Source organism: Antedon mediterranea, chromosome 9, assembly GCF_964355755.1.
Source record: "Antedon mediterranea chromosome 9, ecAntMedi1.1, whole genome shotgun sequence".
NCBI classification, from domain to species: Eukaryota; Metazoa; Echinodermata; class Crinoidea; order Comatulida; family Antedonidae; genus Antedon; species Antedon mediterranea.
In genome coordinates this window covers 21,541,866-21,567,746 of record NC_092678.1, presented here as the reverse complement: position 1 = coordinate 21,567,746, position 25,881 = coordinate 21,541,866, and the positions used below count along the sequence as shown (strand labels likewise).

At 34.6% G+C, this 25,881-nt stretch overlaps 3 protein-coding genes across 4 annotated transcripts in view; 2 read left to right on the top strand and 1 right to left on the bottom strand.

Moving 5' to 3' along the window:
* LOC140059501 (microphthalmia-associated transcription factor-like) overlaps positions 1–11,476 on the bottom strand; it is a 47,758-nt gene extending 36,282 nt beyond the window's left edge. The window contains exon 1 of one of the 2 annotated variants that reach the window (XM_072105430.1): positions 11,140–11,476. In XM_072105430.1, the coding sequence (XP_071961531.1) occupies positions 11,140–11,300 (161 nt within the window). In that variant the 5' untranslated portion in view covers positions 11,301–11,476. Of the gene's footprint in view, positions 1–5,451; positions 8,202–11,139 lie in introns of those variants that run through there. The other variant, XM_072105431.1, reaches the window with a different exon arrangement.
* Positions 11,477–12,607: 1,131 nt separating this feature from the next.
* LOC140058676 (monocarboxylate transporter 14-like) lies at positions 12,608–16,717 on the top strand. Its single transcript, XM_072104374.1, has 4 exons — positions 12,608–13,161; positions 14,331–14,471; positions 14,862–15,863; positions 16,449–16,717. Exons 1-4 carry the CDS (start codon positions 12,951–12,953, stop codon positions 16,625–16,627), a joined length of 1,533 nt encoding a protein of 510 aa, XP_071960475.1. The 5' UTR covers positions 12,608–12,950; the 3' UTR covers positions 16,628–16,717.
* Positions 16,718–17,740: 1,023 nt separating this feature from the next.
* Positions 17,741–25,687, top strand: LOC140058317 (uncharacterized). Its single transcript, XM_072103880.1, has 9 exons — positions 17,741–18,367; positions 18,634–18,774; positions 19,544–20,551; positions 20,768–21,028; positions 21,717–21,775; positions 21,925–22,189; positions 22,803–22,943; positions 23,278–24,291; positions 25,254–25,687. The coding sequence occupies exons 1-9, from the start codon at positions 18,163–18,165 to the stop codon at positions 25,391–25,393; spliced, it is 3,234 nt and encodes a 1,077-aa protein (XP_071959981.1). The 5' UTR covers positions 17,741–18,162; the 3' UTR covers positions 25,394–25,687.
* Positions 25,688–25,881: the final 194 nt, after the last annotated feature.

Genomic DNA, 25,881 nt, shown 5'->3' with positions numbered 1-25,881 from the left:
GTTAGTAGGTCAACTTCGCAGGATTACCGTTATCTACAGCATCCAGGGAAAAGAAGATACTAATAATGTGTCTTATCAACCGTATTCCTGAAGAAATACTAATTTTTCATTGAATGCTTTCATGAACCAATTAATATGACTCCTGTACTATATTAGCAAAACGCACTATCGCAATATTATTGCCCTTTCAAGATTAATATTTTAAGTATTATACTCTTTGAAATTAATTTTAATATAGATATAATTTAAAAGACATGGGTTGCCAATAGATTTTAAAATAGCTTAAAAATGTAATAGTGTACGATCGAGATTAGATATGAAATTAAATTTAAAATATAAAGTACTGTACCCACTTTTTTTTATTTTTAGGGTCAATAGAATACATTATTATAAAACCGAACCAAGATTTGGCTTCCTTTCCTTAAACTATTAATAAAATTATTGTCTGTCACTGAATATGAATGTTCTACTGTATTAGGAAAATGTATTGTTATATTTATTTATGTTATAAAATATATTATCTATTTATTTATATTTTTAAAAAATTTTTTTTTAATTGCAACATAATGAAATGTACTATTATAATTGTTTTTTTTTTATTAAACCTTATTTAGTGAGGGTAACCCTAAACAGCATAAGCTGACAATCAAGGGGCCCTCATATAAACATTATAAAAAGAACTGATATGGGAAAAAACCGGATGAACTATGTTTAAAAAATAGAAAAATAAATAATATATATGTACTTATTACAAAAAATATAATATAATACTATATGAGTATATGCAGATCTTTTTAAAAAAGTTATTCGTTTATGATTTTTTTTATTTATTAAGTGTAGGAATGACTCCATTGTTCTTGTGCCTTAAACATTTGGGCCTAGAAAAAAACAACTGTTGCCATTCAAAAAGTCACATAACCTATCGTATAAGCTAAGAATTAAAGTGACAGGAGCCAGCCGTCGTGACTAACAAACCAAATGCTTTCTATGACGTTAAAGAGAAAGCTTGGGCAAGACACGTTTTACTACATGCTGAGTTCGTCGACAACCTCCCAAATTAGTCGACGAATTCGCTACTTAAACGCCATCGACATCTTGTCCAGATCGCTAATGCGTGAAATTCATGGAAAAGATTATGCGATGTTTTTTATTCTGTCGATGTGCTTGTTGTACAATCGTGGAAAGCTGACATAAGAATTTGCTCGATTGAAATCGAACAGACATCCATGAAAATCCCATATTTCCTACAATGTCAAATTTTATATCCTGTTGCTACTTCTTGTAACTAGTTGTTATTTGAAAAGGAGAAAACCTCGGAAAACGTATAAAATGACGTAATACCGAAAGTGTTGAGATGTTTCTTTTGAGTAGATAATTAACAACGTATTGCTATGTTTCAGACACTTGAATAGACTACTTAATTTATAAAACATTGTAACGAGTTAAACGGCTATCAAATAAAAGTTAAAGGCCTGGAAAAGAAAGATTTTTAAATATCGAAAATGAAATTATCTTAAATTAATGTTTTTTTTTTCAACTAGACCTGGTACCCATTTCAGAAAGATTGTCTAGACATATTTTCTATAAAATGAACGTAAAAAATAAGGGGTAATTTTAAGCTAGTTAGTATGAATAGTATTACTCCTAAAAGAACAACAGTTGGCAGGCCCTACTAGTTTTTACTATCCTTTTAAAATTACACCTACTGTATATTCAGATATTACTGTTGAACACTTGCAACATTGGGGACCTATTATTTCTATGACATGAATACGCAGCTATTGAGTCTAACAGTTTCTGCACGCTCATTTAACAGTTCTAAGTGTGTGTACAATAATTTTAACTATAACAACTACTAAACTAAAAATGTTCTATAATATAGAATCCAAATCAAATAATTTTAAGATTTTACAATACAACCTATTAAAAGTTACCTACAATTACATTTTACAGAAAATAAAATGAATTTACTATTTTTTAAATCTTGAATCTTTGCCCAGATGGTATCTTCCGTGTAGCGGGTTCATCATTTTCGTCATGCTGCCTCTTCCAAGTAGTAAACAAATAAACAAACAACTAACCATATGTCAGTGGAGGACACAATGCCAAACAAACGTACGAGACTACAATATGGTAGTATTGTCAAACAAAGTTGGTTTAGAAAACGAATGAAATCAAATAGGCACAAAAGATAGTCTTTTTAGCACAATGAAGAACTACAAAATGAAAGTTATTTAAGTTTACTAGCGAATTTATAAGGAAACAAAGAGCTTTAGTTTTTATATTCCTTTAAGCTTATCATCAAAAAATGTTCCGGAGCAACAGGTTCCTAGATTCAATTGTCCAATCAGAGGTACAAATGGTTAATCAATTGTTGGCTTCCCAGCTGGGAAAGTCTACCTGTTTGAACACTGCTTGAGGCATGGAATATACCTAATACCATATATAGTACAGAACGTCTCATTGCTATACATAGCTAACTTGTTACTAATACTTGAAGCGTACCATGTATAGGATGGCCCTAACAACATTCAGATTTCCTCATTTTAGGTAAGGTGCTGTGTGATGACTTTTAACACCCACTGACTTTTAAGCTAGCCTGGGAAAATTATGCAATGAGTATAGTCATAAAAATGCATTGTTCAAAATTAAAATAATAAAAAAACATCTTTTCCTCAAAGTCAAAGTTTGTGGTTAACTACAGTAGAATGCCTTTTCAGGGAACCCCTATTAAGGTGACCCTTTGTTGGGTCCTGAAGGTGTCCCCTTGATAGGGGTTCCCATGTACTGTAATTAGCTTTTGGAACATTTTGTCATTCACTCTTCAGAGGTAGTCGAGTTTTAGTGGGGAGTGGCGGGGGTGGTTAGGATTAGGGGGTTATCACCCACCCAACATACTGTAAATTTCTTTAACACTTAAATTTCTTCAACCTAAGTACTGCACCCACCTGACTCACTTTTTAACTAGAGAACTCGCCCTACAAAGCCTCTTTGTAACATTGAAGTATCTTTTATACTAATCTACCTAGGAAGCTAATGTATACACAGGTGTATAGTACCTTGTCATGTATGGTAGAAGGGAAGCTATTGTGTATTTAAAATCAGATATAACTTCCTTGTGTTGCATAGGATTTCCTAGTGTGTTCCTAGTTCCTAATCAAAAAGATACAACTATTAACTTCTTATTGCAATACTAAGAAAGCCCTAACATTACAAGGAATTACTGTTGTATCACAGTATAGTGTAGTACTGTAGGCAAATTCTAGGCCAATTTGAAACATCATAGACATCCTCATTGCACACCAATTAACTAATGCCAATACAATACTACAGGGCATTACATATTACATACTGCAGGGCATTACATATTACATACTGCAGGGCATTACATACTGCAATTGTTAAAACAATTGTGTAAAAAGTAAAAAGTACTCTATCAACAGAAATTCAATATAGAAATTAACATCCATTCATACTTTTTTCAGTAAATTTCCTGGATGAGCTCCATCTTTTCTATCAAACTAGTTTGACAAAAAAGTGTGATGTGCCTAAATATGGTAGTGTGTGATACATGACATCATCATGTCCATATATGGACACATCAAAGAGCTTCACCGATTTAAGAAGGAATTAGGCTACTCAGGTAAACTTCACCCTCACCCATGGCATATCACCACTATATTTGAGCACATCACACTTTTTTTTTTGTCAAACTAATTTGGTAGTGTAGACAGAGCTTTACAAACTACACTCACTCACTTTCTAAAATGAAAGTATTCTTAAGACCTATTACAAAACCAGATGCTTTTTAAGGAATTGTTTTTATAGCAATCAATCCTACAGCGTGAGTCAGCAGAATTCATAGTACAGTAAGATTCCTATATTAAGGAAACGTTGATGGAAATTCCATTATTTCAAACATAGATTCCTACACCCTGCTGACTACCTGGTAGTACCACCACAATCCTGGAAATACTTCCAAAAAAAATGTAGACCAATTATTTGGTTTCCGATAGTGTATTGCACTTTATACTGTATTGTTCCTAGATAGAAATTACTTAAACTATTATGTTTTTCTTTATGTTTGGGCAATTTTTGTGTTCTCAATGTTATATTAAGTTATATAAAATGTAAATTTATATTAAAATCAATAATGGCAATCCAGAGTGTTCCGGCTAGTTCATTGTTGTACAGGGCCATTACTGTGTGTAACTAGACAGCTGGCCAGCATGAAGTGGGCCTATACTTTTCCACTTTTTCAATTTAATTTAACAATGAAAAAGACTGAATTCGTATTACATAACATGCATAAAATCATGGTAATAATTATGTAAAAATAATAGAACAAAATTGGGATACTCATGTTGTTATTATCTAGGCAAATATTAGTACTATCACTCCTCAGCTACACATTTTACAAGTAAACTACCTTCGACTAAAACACCTAAAGAACTACAGTACACACAATGTAATACAGAGGAAAAAACAGCATAGAAGGTCCTACCAAGTGGTGCTATGGAGCAAAATGAATTGAAATTTTTTTTCATCATGGTTCCATGATGCTAAAAAATAGTCTGGAAGAACCAATAGACCGACACGCTTATAGTAAAGGCTCCTTACAAATTCCTAATGATTTTTCAGTCTCCACATTATCAACCTGTACCCAAGTGCTAATAGGTAGAATCACAACCACCTACCAGCATACCTAAATTTAAATACCAGCATAAATCACATCTACTGCAATATATTGACACTGACTTCAAGATGAATTTTAAACAACCAGCAATTTATATCAGTCAAAATTTTATTTATCAAGTTTTTTTCTAGTACCCATTTATATCTGTAACCAACATCACTGTCAGCTTAATTTATCTCATTTTCATTCTTTGATTTATTTTATCCATGCTGATCAAAGCAGTTCACAAAAACTTTGTACGCACACTTTATACTGAAAAAACCATCTCAGATTGTACTGGACTACATGTCATAATCATATACACAACTTGCATCTTCTAATGGTCCCTTAGTCAGTGTAAAGTTGCCACATAATTGGTGGTATAAGTCTATGTTTATTAAAAATCATCCTATTATAATTCATATACAATACGAATGAGACACATATGATATTAGTAAAAAGATTCAACATGTCGTTTGAACTATAGTACAAAACTCTTCGCATTCATATGGTTTTTTCATAAAGTTATTAATAATAAACAAAACCATATTAATGTAGCAAGGACAGTATTAACATAAATTGTACTAAAATATGTTTAGGATTTAGTAATGCATGTACACAGCAGTATACACAACAAAAGCATAGAAGCTTATAAAACCAGATATTTGCCACTGTATGTAAATAATATATCACACAATGTACATACAATGAATAAAACATATAACTCGAACAAGGCATACAACTGGAATATACAAATAAAGTACATGTTTAGTTACCCTGGCTCTTGTACTAATATTGGCTTCCAGATCTTCCTCAATATCAGCACATCATAATGATATAAAACAATAGTGTAAATCTTCTATTAATGATAATGAACTTGAACTATTAAGTATATAATTATGGCACTACAGGGAATACAATTTACACATGAGGTCAAATAAACAACAACTCGCACTTTAACCTTTCAACTGTAGATTCTTACTTCCTGATTTTCGATTGCAAGGCCTTTTGTAAAAGTGTTTATCCAGTCACCTCTATTGTAACTGTGAGATATTAGACAAATAGAGGGCGACAAACATATATTTCTTTCTATCACATTAAAGTTTTAGTTACTGTATATTAAAAGTTAAAGTCAAACTCAACAAACAAAATTCACTGCCAGTGTATCAAAGCTAAGAAGATGCTTTTCTTTTTTCTTCTCATTGCCTCATCTTTAAGATGGGACATTAAGCTGTCGGCCAAATGTACACAAAAGAACACTATTTAAAAAAGTATGACATCTCTGGTTTATTGCAGATATTGGTCTACCACCGACAATGGAGCAAGCAAGTATTGTCAGTATACTGATGCTATGGTACTGTATGTGTAGGGGCAGATCCAGGATTTTTTAAACAGGGGAACGCTAACATATAACATTGAGACTGCCAAAATAAATTTCTAAAAAGAAGAAGTAAAAAAAAAGAAGTTCATATTTCATTTTAAAGACACCTTCCCTACAATTTGTGACGTTTTGTAAAAATAATACATATATATTACTTTAAAAACATGAAACCAGGTCATTCCTTGTCTTAAATGTACGTTTTATGGTAAATTATGATAAAAAGTGAGAAACAATGCACTACCTAAGTAGCTCGCGGCGACTGACCTCTCGTGGACGGTCTTTAGGCCTAGCCTAGCTAGGCTTAGTTTTGTAGGCTTGGCTGGTAAACATCGTTAACGTACGAACATCGTACGCTAGCTATATACCTAGCCTGACGTTGTATAGTTGCTGCATTAATTGTCTTTCTATTTTTGCCAGACTCCGTTAATACAAATTGGGGAAAACCCGGTATTTTCGCTGAAAAGTTAGGAGTCTTTCATTTGTTTTGGCCTCAAGATCGATCGAAAAGTGGGTGAATTACAGAAGAAAAACAGAAATATCAATCAGCGCGCAATGCATTTTGGGATTTATAGCGGGCCGCTATAATTATTAGAATCGACTTATTTTTCACATTTTTAACCATTTAAAGACGAAAAAAGTTATCGCAATAGGACCATATAGTATTATTTTTACATTAAATATAGTTTGTGATCTTAAAATAGATCTAAAAAACGTAGGGAAGGTGTCTTTAAGTTTAACTATCAAAAGGGAGAATTGTGCACCTCTAGCCTAGAGGGTAGCGTAAAAATTAAAAATTTTGACCATTACAATGTTTTTGTCCGAGAACAAATTACAACATTTTAATACTGCACAGTACCTGAATCTAGATAACTACATAATAGTCCTAGCTAAAAACTTTTAATTTAATTTAAAATATTTTATTCCACAAACTTTATCCATCAATTAATTTGATATCAATAATTAGTATTTTACCTTACAATTCTTGTTGCTTATGGTTGATTTTCTACTTATATTAAACCTCATACCTTAGTATATCATTTCAGAACTTACATAATGTCAAAAGGTCAAATGTCAAATATTGCAGCGTGACCCACTAGTGTAGCCATGCAAGGTATCTTGCAAATGCTGGTAACAAAAAGATAATAGAAAATATTTGGAGATGATCCAAATGGTGGTGGTACTAGTAGACATGTTGTTTGTTGATGAATTTGACTTACAACAGAAAACTAATCAATAGACTATAGAATACTTAAGTAGTGACCATGTCTAAATTAATCTACTGGAGTTACTGAATTAATTATTAAACACATTTTATTTCACTGTTTTATAAAAAAAACTGTAAAAGCTGTTTAAAGCTCTGTCTACACTATCAAACCTTATATGGACATGATGATGTAACAAACATATTTGGACACATCCCACATTTTTTGTCAAACTAGTTTGATAGTGTAGACACAGCGTGTTTAGAATTAGTACAATAGCAAACTTTTTTGGGTAACCATGTTTATTGTTGTTCGTAGTGACTGCCTCATGAAGAATAACTAAATTGTGCCAAACTAAAATCATACATTAAATTGCATTACTGCAGTAACTCTTATAAACTAAATCTGACATTATCCCTATACAGGGTAAACAATCAATTCTTAACAGCACCTTTTATTCAAAGATACAACATTGAATAAGTGCCAATCTATCATTGATTTATTTAATAAGGAACTGCCTCATTAATAGTCATTTAATCCATTATTGCTATAAAAGCTGACTGGATATGTCTGGCTGTGGTTTGATTTTTATTTTGGCAATATTCCTTTGGTTTGAATGTTCATCATTGAATGAAGTTTATAGTACAATAACCAATAACTGGGAATTCCCCACATAAGCTGCAACATACACACATTCTATTATTATTACTAGTATACAATTTATTATGGACATAATCCAGGGGGTCAAATATTAAATGACGAAGTAAATTTAGCAATATGTACACTTTGTATAAAACCTCAACTACCGTGTCTAGAATAATAACTTCATCACTTCCTCATTAGATGAAATAAAAGATACTGTACTTTTTTTAACGTCATTCCAAATATTAAATTGCAATTTTATGATCTGATAAAATATCACATTATGATGACGTTCACATATTTCCGTAACATTTTTCATAAATGCAAACACATAATTACATAAACTTCCATCATAACCAAATATAATTCGCTTAATTTAGAAATTGTCTATGTTTAAAAGTGTTTAGGAAAATATTCATTAAAAAAAAAATCTGGTTTGTTCATTGGTATAGAGGTACAGATTACAAGGCTAAACAACATTCCCCCACCCCCATCATATGTCCATCCTAGATACATTTGTATCTAGTACTTTAAGCTTTGGTTAAACACCCACACCTTAAACTTAATTTCCACATACCCATTCCAAGTCTAAAGTTATGTCCATCCTATATACATTTGCACCTAGTACTTTTAGCCCTGGTTAAACACCCACACCTTAAACCTTTAATCTACACCAACCCATCCCAATGCCTATCCTAGCTCAATTTTCACCTAGCACTTTTAGCCCTGTTTAAACACCCACACCTTAAACGGCTCCATCTCTCACATCAAAAGACTCTTTTAACATTCTGATTAAACAAACATTAAATGTCAATGTTTTTCTCTATCCTATTAGTGTTTGTCTATATACTCCTACTGTATGCTAACCCCTCCTACAGACCACAAAGGAAAGGCATGTCTCATACAAGTAGTTCAATTCAAGATTTGTTTAGCCAAAGACAGTAAAGGACCTCAACACACGAAATTGGCATTTTCTGTAGTTTCAAGTTTCTTTTCGAAATAAAAGTATGTAATTTAATAACGTATTGTAAAAGTATGTAATAGTAATACGTAATAAAAGTATGTAATATGTAACAAAAGTATGTAATACGTTATAAAAGTATGTAATAATATGTAATAAAAGTATGTAATACTGTTCTGAATTAAAACGTGTCAATGAAATGTCAAAATATTTTAAGGCAGTTTGCCTGTTTATCAAATGCCTCACAATAGTTATTTTTACTCAATACAACAAGACAACATAATGAGAAAAAAAACTTCAATTCAATTAATCTGATTGGTGGGGCAGCAGTGAGCAATTGGTCTACAACAGTATACAATAACAACAAACATGAAGTCACAATACTTACAGTTACTTAATAATATGAATACAGGAAAGTTATCTAAAACTATACACAGTAGTCTTCAGACCTAAATCTGCTACATCATTGTTTTTGTTATTTAAGAAATGGGCACGTGGTACTTGAGATTCCTAGGACAGTCTGTTGTTATAAGACTTAACATGGTTTAGGATACTACAATTGCTCAAATTGTATCTATAGCTGTAATAAAATTTAGAGGCCAACTTCACTGAAGACAACAAGATTAGAACAATGCAATTTATCATTACTTTCTATTTTACATCCTTCCTATACTGTCTTTCCTGACAGACGATTTGTTGCATCATTTCATTCTAAAAAAATACACCAACAAAAACACCTGATTTTATTTGTAAGAAAAGTGCCAAGTTTGTATCTTATTACCATAACATTGCAAATGTTTCATGTAAACAAACAAATTACTGCATATGAACAGCTAAGGGCCGGTTTCTGCTGCATAAAAATAACCGGTTAAAAACGGTGTAAATAAAATCAACTCCATTTTCTTGGAAGCAGAAAAAGCACAATTTTGTGGTAACCGGTTTAAAAGGCAGCGAAATAACGGTTATTTGATTGACAGCTGCTGAATATGAGTCAACTACACTGCAGTAACGTTTGAATTATTTTTGTGTAAGTCTAACGATTTTTGTCAACGACCACCCACTGATTTAAACGGTTATTTTGGAGCAAAAATTGAGCAGAAATGCATTCAAAGTTTCAGATACTGGGAACCATAAAATTTGACAGCAACAGCCATAGAGTAACTTGAATTTATTTTTAAGAGTGTGTTTCGACTGTTTTTTTTTAGCAACATATTACTATTTTTCAAAAGGTACAGTACTTGAAAAAATGTTCTTTAATTTTAGTCAGTGGAAATAGGCCTTTAGGTACAAAGCTTTCAATTTAGCAAACATTGATTAGTCAAACGTAGGAAGTCTCAGTAGGAGTACAATTTAGATGATACTATTTTTATTTTATAATGTACTGTATGACGCAAACTACTAATTAATATGACACAGCAAGGAAATTGTGTTGATGAAATGGATGAAGACTTATAATAACTTAGATTCAAATACACAAATCATAACAATTTGTAATGAGAATGCATCTATAAGCATGCCACGTAAAACTTTATTTTCTTTAGCAATATACTATACTAACTGTACAGTATTATAGTAGTACCACGTGGGTTGTAGTTGTGCTGGGTGGAGAGGGGTGGGGAAGGAGGAAATAGGGAGATATGGCCAGTATACAGCTTAGTTTAAGGCCTTTAATTCTTAATACCAAAAATGAATTACAGATCCCTTGGCCTATCCAAAGACTTTAAGCATCCTCCATCGCATGTGGGCGTATCCTGTTATCAGTACCATCACCCACCCATGACTTGGAGTTAGAAGAACACAAGATTAAGATCAGAAATAATATTAATAATGCTAATAATATGTTCCACCAAGAACAATAAACATTTGTAATTGTATGTAGACATTTTATTGTATTTATTATTTATGCATATTTGACATGTCAATATATCATTTTGATTGTGCAAATTTCTGATAGTATAGGCCCTACCATCAGTTAAACATTTTGATAGCTAATTTGTATGGCAGCTCAGGCTTTCATTGTGCATTATTTATTATTTTTTAAAAATAAAATAAACTTATAATATTTAAGTATCAGACCTCTACAGCACATGTACAGTAGGCTAGCCTAGCTAGGCCAAGTAAAATATTAATGTGTAAATTAAAATAGTCAGCGAACTCGAGAAATTTTCATTTTTACCATGCTCTATACATTAGCTCAGGCCTAGGTATACTTTTTGGGCAGAGGCCGTAGGCCTAAGTATGTTTGTGACAGGTCATAGGCGACCACCCCTCCTCTTACCTGTCCTCTTCCACTGATCTGCTTTTGAGTTCGCAGAAATCAAAATCGTCTTTCAACTGCAATTGTTTTAAGTCTGATACTGCTGACAGAGAAAACAGACTTTCATCAAAAGACAAGTCGTCACTCTCGTCAAATCCTAGGTCAACTCCTGACTCGGTCATTTGATGTTCTTGTCTCCCTTTGTAAGACAAACTGTATGGGATCCACTGTATGTAGGCTGTCAGATAATCAAAATCGTGTCCTGGAGCCTAGAGAGAGCTGCTACCCTTGTTAACTTGATTCGCGCCGTGTGTGGTTTACTGATGAATCATGCATGATGTGTGTACATAGCAGCCTAGCCATTCGATAAGTTTTTTTAGTGAATTGATCATATGATTTTCGCATCGACTTTCTATTGGTTGAAGTTATATTCTGTAATGTCTAAATATAGAATTTATAGAATGACGTAATCGGAAACGTTTAATATGACGCACTTCTTATTGAAAGAAAAATCTTGTGAAAAAGATTTTTGTTTAACAATGCACTCTCTTTATAATATTGTATAGATCCAATGTATAGGTCCATGCTTTAATCAAAAATAAAATGATGAAATATTCACACTATTATTCTACTGGGCCTAACTAACAATATCTTTCTAAAATTCAAGTTACAAAAAAACAAACGTGTAAAATGATCCATTCATACGTAACATATACAAAATGCAAATGAATATCACTGTAAATGATTTGTGTTTTTTTTAAACAGACACTTGAGCCTACGTTAACCGCACGTTCTCTCTTTTTTTAGACCTCAGTGATAACCGTAATTAACACTAATTATAATATTCTACTCGATAGTGCTGGCACTCGAGATCCAACAACATAACGATTAATATTGTGACCATGTGGTATTTTAAAGTGACAGACGACAGACGGGACAGCAAAGCTATTAATCGAATAGGTTAAACATTAAATTATATGACTAAAGTGATTTAATATTTGAAGAATTTATGCTGGAAATAATTTCACCAGTAGCAAAAAGCTATACAAAAACAACCTAGTATCGCTATACACATTTCTAAAATTGTATAGCAAAAAATAAAATACAAAACTATGTTTCTCGACTCAAAAAATGTTTGGTTTGAAAAGTTTGATTATATCAATATTGCTAAACACAATTTTAAAATGAAATTTGTCCCTGTTATGTGGCACTATAATAACAGTTTCATGTTTACAACGGTCTTTTTATAGTTGAGTCGTAATAACCCTCGTATCTGTAAATTATTGTTTTAATTATTACTGTAGGCCTACTATTAAAATATGCTTTGCTGCTTGAAAAAAGATGTTTATGTTACCATAATAAATGGGATTATGTATTTGGTCAAAGAGGTGATTAGAAATTTCAATGAAATGTAAAGGGTAACTGGAAACATAAATAACATCCCTATATGATAATGGTTGTATCTACATTGCTTGAATGAATCGATATAATTATTACCGGGTTTCGCTTAGCAATTGGATGTGGTGTACAAAGGAATTAGGCTTAAAAAGTGCGTTTATTTCGAGGCCGAACCATAATAGCTGTAGGCCTATTGTTAACAAGATAGTGTGTTCGAATATTTTATTTTGTTAAAGTCTCAGCAAATAGGTCACATGGGTTTATGATGTAATTTGGATCATTGTGACAGGTTATTTTCATTCGTTGTATTTGTTAATCATTGTTTGAATGGTATGACATGGTAACAGGCGGAAGACGTTCTCCGTAGTGGACGATAAACAGACGATTTTATAATTATATGAAAATAGAAGTAGGCCTACAACAACTGAATCATTATGAATATGATTTGTAGAAAGAAGGCGATGTTAGACCGTGGCTGGTGGTCATGGGTCGTGCTATGTTCTTCATTTGTCGCAATGGCATTGAGTTACGGTGTTATTCTGAGCTTAACAGTTTATCTGGAAGATCTAAAAGAAGAGTTTGACGTTGGATCACGAGAAGCCGGGATGATTACTGGTGTTAGCCTGTTATTTGCTACATTTATAAGTATGTATATTCTTGAGAGCTACTAGGTCACTCATGCATGGATGGAGGTTACCTCCATGGTCAATGCATCCCTTTCAATCGTAATATCCGCTCTCAGCACTAAAAACCAAACTGAAATACGAGACAGCATAGGCCATTCAGTGACCGATCCTCGGAAGGCCTCTGTATCTAATTTGCCCAGTAACAAATTCTGTAACTTAATTATTTATTTCAACAATATTTTACGAGGGTAACAACATACTATTGCATGTCACGTGACGGTCTTAAGCGTAACCAACATGGGTCCAATATAGTCACGGTTTAGAGGTTAAGCAATTTGTTTTAACTTAATTATGATGTTGAAGGTGACTCGAGAGGGATGTTATGTAATACAGTAAACCAGACATAAGCCAGCCCAACCATGGAGGTATAATGGCCCAACGGTGTCCGGTATTGGGAAAGTTGATGCAGATGGTAATGTCATTTGTATAGTTTTGAGCCGGTTACTCCATGAGCCGAGCAAAATATGACATCTACCAATATTGTGGCACATGCAAGTTAAATCGGACATAAGTCGCATTTGTAGAAACAGCCAAAAATAAAAGGCTGAACAATTATTTTTTAATTTTATTTTTTACAGAAAACAGTATTTATAGCTTGGTGTTTTTCTTTTAGACAAATAAATAAATAAATTTTAACATTTTTTGTGGTATGTTGGTTAAAAAGATGGTTTAAATTATGTATGATTTTCATAAAATGTTTTATTCTTAATTGAAAGTGTTCCAGCGGGTTGATTTTAATGAAAGTTTTGCAATTAATTAACGAAGGTGCGAAGTTTTATTGAAATAAAACAGTTAGAATACCATTTTGCTAAGGCGTAAACTGAAACGCCTGATTTTTTTAAATCTAGTATTATGTAGTTTTATTATTTGTGAAAATCTCAATTTTGAAAATTCTGACTTATGACGTCTGCTTTCCCTTGCATGTGCCACAATTAGTATTATTTTATGTATCCAATTAAAAATTAAAATTTGACTACCTGTATTTTTCCCTATGAGATATTAAATACCACACCCTTGTATTCTTTTAACATGGTTCGAAATATCAAAGTGAGCCTCCTTCTCTCTCCATTGCCAAGTACTTCACTTAGTTTCTGAGTCCTTTCAATAATATTGTTGTTTTTTCTAAAGGTCCTGTAGCAAGTTATGTTTGCAACAGATTTGGTTTTCGTGCCACAATCACGAGCAGTGGTTTGATTATAACAGTTTCAATGATTCTGAGTTCTTTTACGACAACATACACTCAGATTTTCTGTTCTTCGGCATTAACAGGTACGTATGGGAGAAGCAGACAAATTTAGAATATAATTTACGTTAGGGAGAAATATGACGACATAAGGGGGAAATTTGACGATGTTATGATGAACAAGGCCATATACATCATGGCTGCAGTTTCGTGCTCAAATTTGAGGTAATTACCGACCAACCAACCGACCGACATAGTGAGCTGTAGAGTCGCGTTGCACGCACGGGACTAAAAATACAAAGGATTTTCACTGTATGGGTCTTATTGGTTCCCACCATGGAACAACAAGGGCGTAAGCGCAACGCAAGCGAGTTGATAAAAATAACAAGACCCAAAACACATCGCTGTTCTGTTTAGCTGCTGTAGAACCGAAATAATGGCCTGTTTTCAATGTTCTTTGATTTTTTTCTTTATAGGTTTTGGAGTCAGTTTTGCCTATACAACATGCTCGGTTATTATGGGGTTCTACTTCAGGCGGTACTACGTGTTGGCAAATGGAATTGTATTCGCTGGAGTTTCTACAGGAATGTGCGCCCTTCCCATTTTATTTGAATATCTTAATTCTCAATATACTTGGCGACAATGCTACAGAATAATCGCCGCTATGTGTCTCAATATTTCTGTGGCAGGTGCTCTTATTGCTCCTCATCCTTCTATAGACACGGACCAAAATAATCCAAAGAAAGGAGAAATAACGCAAGGACCGGACGGTGACAACCATACGATAAACTCAATTGAATATACAGCTGCTAACACTAACGAAGATAAAGAAACAATTTCATTAGAAGAGCAAAATAACGAACTTCCTGAAGTAGATATACATCATCAGAAGATCCATGAAGAAAGCACAGACCCAGACGTGGAAGTGCAAACACCAGAAAATACTAAAACAAATTATATACGACGACTACTTTCGTACGCGGCACATTTTCTTAACGCCTTTTGTAGAGTCTTTGAACTTCGGCTGTTTCTCAAACTAGATTTTATAATATTATTCACAACTATGTACGTTTTATCAGTAGGTTACATGGGAACTATTATACACTTTGTTGCAAGATTTGAATGGGTCGGGTTCACACCAGCAAAGTCTAGTTTCCTCCTCTCTTTGATGGGCATCGGAGGTATAGTATCTCGTCTCACTCACGGGTTCCTTGTGGACAGACATTATATAACAGCGATTAACTTATACTTTTTAAACTTGATACTAGCAGCAGCGTTTGTGTTTTCGCTGACGTTCGTATCCTCGTACCTTTGGAGCCAAATCCTGTCATTTTTTATTGGTATGTGGATGGGGTTGTTCCCTCCGCTTGCTCCAGTTATTATCAAGGATCTGGTGGGGATCAAACGATTCAACAGCGCGTTTGGATTGACGATTGTATCTTATGGACTTGCTGATTTTACTGGTGGCTTTTTCGTAGGTTAGTATCCTTTATCACTCAAATCATCACAAAAATGCACCGTAGGCTTGTCATACCATGTGTTTCAAATAAAGTAAAGTTGAGAAGATTTCGACGATTCCCAGTGCTGTATCTCCACTATCTATTTCCGAGGTATCAGGAGTATTTGGTAATACAGAATCTCCTTTACATCACATGTGGTGCCTGTATCAAAGTTAGGTCAAGGGTTAAGTTACTACTGGGTACATGTGAAACACCGTGTGATATTGTATTACCAAATATTCCCATGATACTTCGGAAATAGGCTGCGTTGTTGGAGTAAACAACCGAACCCCGAAACATTTACACAAAACACACACACACATAAATATTACTTTACTAATGTTTATCTGACAAAATTATTACTGTCCAAAATTTGATGGAAACAACCGGACTGGTTTGTAAGAGAGAAAAGTTCAAACCTGCTCTCCATGTCGATGTATTTTGGAACTGACTATTTCCTTTCATTGTCTTGACTTTGAATGTCCTGTCATAAAAGTTACAATTCGCGATCAGTACAATTATTATATAAAAATATTCTATACATTTGTTATCAATTTTTTACAGGTTGGATATATGATTTGACAGAAGACTACAACAAATCGTTTTATTTGACCAGCGCTTGTCTTCTGTGTGGTGGCCTGTTAATGTTAGTATTAATCATAATGAATAAAAAGAAAGTGAATCGCAGCTTAAAACTCGTCAACGGTGTGAGCATACCCCTAAAAAACGAGGACAGCGAGTAGTTTAAAAACAGCCCGAGGTGAAGATGTTAAAATCACCAGAGGGGTGCAGCGAACATGTCGAGACAGCGGCGCCCAATGGGTACGGTTGGATTTGTTTACTGTTTATCAATAAATAATTTCTAAAAACATGAAAATGTTATACAGTATTATTGTTTTTGGTGTTTTATTTAGTTTTTTGTTGTTGTTTTTATTCAGTCTTTGTCGATGATATGGGTTTGATGACAACGATATTTACAGGTTTAATCAGAGAAGAGTGAATCTCACTCTTTTTCCTATTCAAATAGCCTATAATGAGTGACTAAATACCCCCGAGTCTTAGTTATTATTTAGTAGATATGTGCTTAATTGGCTCTCTAAACGTTATACACGGACTATGAATATGGTTAGGGGTTAGGGTTCAGGGTAAGGGGTTAGGGGTTAGGGTTGTGGCTTGGTGGTTATGATGCTTGGCTACCACTCCAAGGGTCCTGGGTTCAAGTCCCGTCACATGTCAGGATTTTTTCTAAGGACTAAATTAAAACTCCACTCCCAAAGACTTGTAGTAAGACTTTGTTTATGTAGAGCATCTTGTGCATGTTTGTCTTGTGAACCTCTGAGGGTCCCTAATGATCAGCAATAGCTGGATGGATTACCCTCATTAAATATGGTAAAAAAAAAATTTAAAAAAAAACAAAAAATATTGTGGCTATTACACTATTGAGTGTGTATTATATTATTGTAATCTTTTAAATTATAACAAATAGAAAGTTACAATCCAGATCAAAACTTACAAAAGGTAACATGCAAAATACAAATTCTCTGAAGTGGAACATTTGTATTTTTAGAATTTAATATTTTCATTTACTATACAGTATTGAAAGTAGGTATACATCCCCATGTAGACAATGGTTGAATCCATAATTGCTGGTTACTGGTACCGTAGACGAAAATATTTACATTACACTAAATAAACAAATATGTCCGTATGTTAGAATGGTTGCGTCCATATATTACTGTAAAAAACATATCCGTCGTATGTTAGAATGGTTGCGTCCATATTGCTATATTACTGTAAAAAAACCATATCCGTATGTTAGAATGGCTGCGTCCATATTGCTATATTACTGTTAAATGCATAAACAGAATCCGTATGTTAGAATGGTTGCGTCCACAATGCTGTTGAAGGTCAAATTATGGAACAGACAGAGCAATACATGCGGTTATCAAAAATTGCTAACAGGTTATATTGGTGGTGTTACTGTACAAAGGAATTAAGCAAAAAATAGGTGCATTTGAGCCTGACGGTGTAAATTTCATTGTTCATTCAACAATCCAGCAATACACATTACAAAGTACAAGTCACCAAAGGGTCGGTCGATATGTCATTATGATTTTTGTGAGAGATTTTAATTCACGATACGGTTGTTGTACAACGGGTGAACTTGTATGATGCTTAGAGCAGGTGGAATAGGGTTAACATTTTTAAAAATCACAGTTTTTAATTTGTATTACATATAAAACAGAACAGAAAGGGCAATCCGGATCATTAGGTGAATATGAGTTTTGGAAAAAGGGTAGCGAACTTAGACCATGGCTGGTCATGGGTTGTTCTCTGCTCTGCGTTTGTCGGTATGGCACTGAGTTTGGGAGTTATTCTGAGCTTAACGGTATATCTGGACGATTTGAAAGAAGAGTTCGACGTTGGATCACGAGGAGCTGGGATGATCGCTGGCATTAGCTTGTTATTCACTACATTTATAAGTATGTATATTTCTTCCTCATTGTTCACTCATGCATATCAATACAGCCACGGTGCGTCAAACAGTAGGCCTACAGTATCTAACTAATGAATTCGAAGCATGTGAGGCTGATACAGTAAAAGAAAAAATATATATATACGGTACATCTGCCTGTAAAGTTAGGTGACCAAGTCCCTGTGTAACGGGGTATTGCAGTAATTGAATTGGTAAAACATGGGCAAGTTAGTAGGCCTACAAAAAATGTTAATTTGTTTGTTTTTTTCAAAGGTCCTGTAGCAAGTTATGTTTGCAACATATTTGGTTTTCGCGCCACAATCACGAGCAGTGGTTTGATTATAACAGTTTCAATGATTCTGAGTTCTTTTACGACAACATACCCTCAGATCTTATGTTCTTCAGCATTAACAGGTACGTAATCGCTTGCAAACATAACTTTGTTGATGTACTAAAGTTTGCTAGACTTGGTTTACAGACGTATAGAAAGAGTTTCGGGACAAAAGACGTGTTAAAAATAATTTAAACAACGTTCGCGTTAAAAGGTAAATTTGGCGAAAAATACAACTAATGATAAGTAGGCCTATACTGTAGAAGAAGAATTAATTTGAACTTTCAGCAAGTAAGTACTGTAGAAGAAGAGTTAGTTTGGACTTTCAGCAAGTAAGTATACTGTAGAAGAAGAACTAGTTTGGCTTTTAAGCAAGTAAGTATACTGTAGAAGAAGAATTAGTTTGGCTGTTCAACAAGTAAGTATACTGTAGAAGAAGAACTAGTTTGGCTTTTAAGCAAGTAAGTATACTGTAGAAGAAGAACTAGTTTGGCTTTTAAGCAAGTAAGTATACTGTAGAAGAAGAACTAGTTTGGCTTTTAAGCAAGTAAGTATACTGTAGAAGAAGAATTAGTTTAGACTTACAGCAAGTAAGTATACTGTAGAAGAAGAGTTAGTTTAGACTTTCAGCAAGTAAGTATACTGTAGAAGACGTCTTAGTTTGGACCCATGACGTTTCAATACTACTCTACATTGTCAATGCTTTCAACATACATTGTTATAAATGTGACGTTGTAAGCGTTATAAGTGTATTTTACCGTGAAAATCTACCTTCCATCACAAAGTCTTTTTTTTAAAGCGCGTACCCGAATGGGCGTGGTTTGTTTTCAAATGTTCATGTTTTCTTTATAGGTTGTGGAGTCAGTCTTGCCTATACAACATGCTCGGTTATTATGGGGTTCTACTTCAGGCGGTACTACGTGTTGGCAAATGGAATTGTGTTCGCTGGAGTTTCTACAGGAATGTTTGCTCTTCCCGTTTTATTTGAATTTCTTAATTCTCAATATACTTGGAGACAATGCTACAGAATAATCGCCGCTATCTGTCTTCATATTTCTGTGACAGGGGCCCTTATTGTTCCTCATCCTCCTGTAGACTCGGATTTGACGAAACCGAGGCGAGTAGACACAAAGCAGCCAGGACCGGACGGTGACAACCAAACAATAAACTCAATTGAATATACAGTCGCTAACACTAACGAAGATAAAGAAACAATGTCTTTAGAAGATCAAAATAACGAACTTCCTGAAGCATCAGATGACGTCGATATACAGCATCAGCAGATTTATGAGAAAAGCTCAGACCCAGACATGGAAGGGCCTACACCAGGAAATACTAAAACAAATTCTACAGTTTCGTATGAGGCACATTTTCTTAACGCTTTTTGTAGAGTCTTTGAACTTAGGCTGTTTCTCAAATTGGATTTTATAATTTTATTCTCAATTATTTACATCTATACAGCAGGTTACATGGGAACTATTGTATACTTTGTTGCAAGATTTGAATGGGTCGGGTTCACACCAGCAAAGTCTAGTTTCCTCCTCTCTTTGATGGGCATCGGAGGTATAGTATCTCGTCTCACTCACGGGTTCCTTGTGGACAGACATTGTATAACAGCGATTAACCTTTTCTTTATAAACCTGGTAATGTCTGCATTGTTCGTATTTTTACTAACATTCGTATCCTCGTATCTATGGAGCCAAATATTGTCATTTTGTATTGGTATATCGTTGGGGTTATTACCTCCGCTTGCTCCAGTTATTATCAAGGATCTGGTGGGGATCAAACGATTCAACAGCGCGTTTGGATTGACGATTGTATCTTATGGACTTGCTGATTTTACTGGTAGCTTATCTGTAGGTTGGTATACGTTTTATCACTCAAAATATATATAAAAAATAAAAAAAGTATTCATTGAAATAAAGTCTGTGGTACATCATGTGTTACGTTTCAAAAGGTATATTGATTATTGAAAAGTTCAATACCAGACATCATGCCTATGCCTGTATCATTTCCTTCAGGTTAGCTTGTCCATAGAAATAGTTATTAAATCATGTATATATTTTTTTTTTACAGGTTGGATATACGATTTGACAGAAGACTACAACAAATCGTTCTATATGACTAGCACTTGTCTTTTGTCTGGTGCTCTCTTAATGTTGATATTAATCATAATGAATAGAAAGAAAGAAAATCTCAGCTTGCCATTATATGAAATAGGTACCGATAGTGCTGATGATCAACAGTCCGAGCTATCTAAAGAATGCGAGTCGCCTAATTCTCCAACAGTGCGAACCAATCAAAGAACTGAGGGTCACCTAATTCCCAACAGTCCGAGCTAACCGAAAGTTGGGAGGGTCGCCTAATTCTTAACAGTATATCAACTAGTGTCACCCTAATTCTTATAAGTCGAGTTGTGTGAACAGACATGATACAAGGTGAGCCCAAGGGATGGAGATGGGGTTGATTACCAATTATCAATAATAATTTTTGTTAATATCTTAGTGCTTAACAGCTGCACGACGTAGAAAAGAAGGATCTCATATGTAATATGTTTGTAAGGAAAATATAATGAATGGATTTATTGGAGAAAGAATTCAATAAAAAAAAATATATGGTTAATGTACATGTTTTAAAATTATTTTGGGATATAATCGGAGAAGAGTGAACCACTATGTTGCTAGTTTAATCGGATCAACACAGTGAGTGACAAACTTAGCTCATAACTTCCATAAGGCCAACTCATGCAGCGCCGTACGAAGAGGCCCGAGACGAACTAAAAAATATGCCCGATGCTATATCAAGACTCGTCTCGTCGGGATTCAACTCACCGACGATTCCTCGTCGGGCCTCGTGCTTTTATTCAATATATTACTGCTTTTAATTAACTGGTAAACGATAATATGGTGGCAAAATATGGATAGTAGAAAAATATATTCCTTTACTTTACACTGTATTTATTCATCTGCCCGAATTGAAACGTTTCGGTATTTTCAGTACTTCACTCCAGCGGTATACATAAAAGTATCATCCAGCCAAAAAAAAGTACAAGCCCCCATATTAGAATGGTTTAATCCATTGCTGGTAGATTAAACTATTAATATTGAAGAGGCCTGATCGGTTGAGAAAGTACGTACAGTACAGGTGCAATTTGTAATGTCATATATACAATTGTTAATATTATTCAAAATGATAAGACCAAAAAACGACTGAGAAATTGGACATTTTGGTAGAGAGAGCAGACGGTAAGAGAAGGCGTAGATCACTGGAGAAAGATATCAGAGGATAAGAGGAGAATGAGTTGTGGAAGAAATCTAGCGTTAGACCGTGGTTGGTCATGGGTTGTGCTCTTTTCTGCATTTATGGGGATGGCACTAGGTCAAGGTGTTACTTTGAGTTTAACCGTTTTCCTGGAGGATTTCAAACAAGAGTTTGACGTTGGATCTCGGGAAGCTGGCATGATTACTGGCATTTCTCTCTTCTTTACTGCATTTATGAGTAAGTTAATTACCGAAATTGTTTCTGGGTATACAAATAATTTATTTAGTAGTTGAAAATAAAAACAAGATAACTAGTTCACTAAAGTTTGGTGCCCACGGTAGGACCGTTGGACGCAACGATGACGTAGACGCAGTTCGCAATGATCATCGCGTCCTGATTGGTCAAATTAATGGCGGTGTGGTTTGCGTTGCGTCATGAAGTCATGACAGTATTAAGTATTTATTTTACCCAAAAAAGAAAATTACAAGCCGTAAATGGATTAGTTATCGTTTACAGAATTATGGTATTGGCAGTGTTTCTTATCCGTTGTCTTTTTAAGTTGTGTTATAGTTGAATGGTCTCTCAAAAAAATTAACTTTTGTATTTTCGTCACAGATCATTACAGCATTACAACAGATTTTTATAAAAGCATGAAAAGTAAAGACTGTCAAATTCTTTTATTATTCGTTTTATATATATCAATGGCCAAGAGTTCCCTGTCAATCGTTTAAAATAGTAATAGTATTTCTAAGTGCCACGCAATATCCTAGAAATATAAATTAAATTGTAGGCCTTCAATATTAAATAAGATAGAAGAAAGGACCGAAACGTAAATATAATTCTTTTAAAGGTCCTGTGGCAAGCTTTGTGTGTAACAAGTTTGGATTTCGTGTCACACTCATGAGCAGTGGTTCATTAGTAGCACTTTCGATTGTATTAAGTTCTGTTACGGCAACATACTCTCAGATGTTCTGTACTTCAGCATTAACAGGTAAAATTATAAATTATATGTAATATACTTCTATAATAGTACTACAACATTTTGGAGAACGAACACTGTACCGAAACCTTCAATTTCAATCAAGAGAACGCACGCGTACATATTTCATTGGTGTTTGAACGCGCGCGTACATCAGTGTTTGAACACGCACATAAATATTTCATTGGTTTTTACACGCGCACGTACATTCATTAATGTTAGGAAAGGAAAGCGTACATATTTCGTTACTATTTGAATGCGCGTGTAACTGTCTGGTTGTGGTGTCACGAATTATTATACAAGGTACATATAATATAAAAACTGTATATTTATATTTTTGTTATAGGCTGTGGGGTCAGTTTTGCCTTTACAACTTGCTCGGTTATTATGGGGTTCTACTTTCGAAGACATTACGTGTTGGCAAATGGAATTGTCTTCGCTGGCGTGTCTACAGGAATTTTCGCCATTCCACCGTTTTTTGAATTTCTGAGGTTGTATTATACATGGCGACAATGCTACAGAATAATCGCTGCTGTGTGCCTTCATAATTGTGTGGCAGGCGCCCTTATTGCTCCTCATCCTGCTATAGATTCAGACTTAGAAAAATCGACGAACGTATGCCTAAAGAAGGATAAGGTAGACCATGGAAACGAGACGAATGATCAAGTCAAATATTCAATAGCTAACACTAGAGACGAATTGAATCCTTTAGAAGACGATAGCAATCAGTTTGATGAGACTTTACATGATTTCGACGAATTAGCCGAGCACCAAAACGACGAGACTTCAGAAATTAACATATCTACAGATGATACGCAAGAGGAAACTATGAACTCTGACCTACGACGAATATTGTCATATATGGCACGGATTCCGGACGCCTTTTGTACAGTGTTTGAAATACGCCTATTCCGCAATCTGGATTTTGTCATCATATTCGCAGTCATGTTCTTTTTTTCAGTAGGTTACATGGGAACTATTGTACACATTGTTGCAAGATTTGAATGGGTAGGGTTCACACCAGCAAAGTCTAGTTTCCTCCTCTCTTTGATGGGCATCGGAGGTATAGTATCTCGTCTCACTCACGGGTTCCTTGTGGACAGACATTATATAACAGCGATTAACTTGTTTATTTCAAGCTTGGTACTAACTGCAATATTATTGTTAATTTTGACGTTCGTATCTTCGTATCTCTGGAGTCAAATCTTGTCGTTTTGTATTGGTTTGTCGATGGGTTTTTTTGCGCCACTTGGTCCAGTTATTGTCAAGGAGAAAGTTGGTATCGAGAGATTCAACAGCGCTTTTGGTTTCACGATTTTGTCCTATGGTTTTGCCGACTTTACAGCAAGTTTACTTACAGGTTAGTATAAGTATACAGCAACGAATGATTTAGGAAGGGGCGACTTTATGAATGGACGACTTATAAAAGGGGCGACTCAGCGTCGAAGAAGGGGCAACTTGAAAAGGGGCGACTTTGTGAATGGACGACCTATAAATAGGGCGAATCAATGTCGAAGAAGGGGCGACTTGAAAAGGGGCGACTTTTGGGAATGGACGACCTATAAACGGGGCAACTCAGTGTCGAAGAAGGGGGCGACTTGAAAGGGGGCGACTTTGAAAAGGTCACGCGACTTTAAATAGGCCGATTTTTGCATTATGGAGACTCGACTGGATCCCCGCAGTATATCTGGTACAGCATATACGGCAATAATACCGATAATTTAATTTTCGGACACGTCTAAAATAATTTACTGTTGGATAATACAGGGTTGGCAGGTGAGTCAATGATATTCGGCAAGTTGCCCATTGTTGATGAAGACACAAGATGTATGTTGGAAAATAAAAAAAAGATGATTGAGAACCTACAACAGATCGTCCGGTCATTTCCGCTGACTAAGACATTGTAAACTACAATGGAACAATTTTAAAAACACCTGGACATTTTAACAATAATAAAATAACAATCACACCGAGGCAGGTTTCCGGTCCGTAGGCCTAAGTCGGAGAAAAACAAAACCATGAAAAATGGGTATAGTTAGTGCTGAGTGTTGTCGAAGAATAGATGCGTTCACACTAACTAACCAATAAAAACAAATACAGTGCATGCCTTAATGCTCGGTTCCCACTAGAGATAGACGTAAGGGCAACGCAAGTGATTTGACCAATCACAGGTGATGGATTAATCGAACTGTCGGTTGTGAATGGTCAACTTGCTCTTGCGTTGCGTCTACTTTCTTGCGTCTCATGGAAACCAACAATAGATGTGCGCGTTACAAATCTTTATCACCAAATAATTCATTCATTATTTTATTTTTGTTTTAGGTTGGATTTACGATTTGACCCAGAACTACAACAATCCATTTTATATGACCAGCGCTTGTCTTCTATTTGCTGTATTTCTCATGTTAATATTAAAAATAATGAATAAAAAGAAAATAAATAATTCATCTCCCATTTTATAAAAGACCATGGTATAGAGAAACGGATGGATACAGACACTGATACTGATGTTCAATAAGAGATGAAAATGATACGATGATGCGTTTTACTGCACGTATACTGTATGCATGCTTTATGCCTCCTCTAACTGCTGTATCCAGTTAAAAGAGTAATATTATTTAGACGGACCAGCTAAGCCGGTAAGGATTCTTCAGAACGATATAGGCTACAAACTTAAATGATAGGAGGGGTAATAATTGTAATATTCGGTGTATAGGCTAGACACAAGTTGTAAGCTGCCTAATAAATTATTTTTATTAATCTATATATTCAGGTATGATTTCTTGATGTTGATGACAGATTACATGACAATTCATTTCAATTTATTTCGTATTTCCAGGGAAGAGTAACTCTTCCCTGGTATTTCACTCACAATTGAACAATACAAACATTAACGGAACAAGCCTGTAGGCCAAATATGAGGCGCCATGTCAAAATAAATTAAATCAAC

Excerpts from the sequence above, each read along its gene's own strand:
- LOC140058317 (XM_072103880.1), top strand. The coding sequence starts at position 18,163 with ATGAGTTTTGGAAAAAGGGTAGCGAACTTAGACCATGGCTGGTCATGG. Across the intron at positions 20,552-20,767 it reads TACTGGTAGCTTATCTGTAG|GTTGGATATACGATTTGACA; the intron begins GTTGGTATACGT and ends TTTTTTTTACAG. Across the intron at positions 22,944-23,277 it reads CTGTACTTCAGCATTAACAG|GCTGTGGGGTCAGTTTTGCC; the intron begins GTAAAATTATAA and ends TTTTTGTTATAG.
- LOC140058676 (XM_072104374.1), top strand. The coding sequence starts at position 12,951 with ATGAATATGATTTGTAGAAAGAAGGCGATGTTAGACCGTGGCTGGTGG. Across the intron at positions 13,162-14,330 it reads GTTATTTGCTACATTTATAA|GTCCTGTAGCAAGTTATGTT; the intron begins GTATGTATATTC and ends TTTTTTCTAAAG. Across the intron at positions 14,472-14,861 it reads CTGTTCTTCGGCATTAACAG|GTTTTGGAGTCAGTTTTGCC; the intron begins GTACGTATGGGA and ends TTTTCTTTATAG.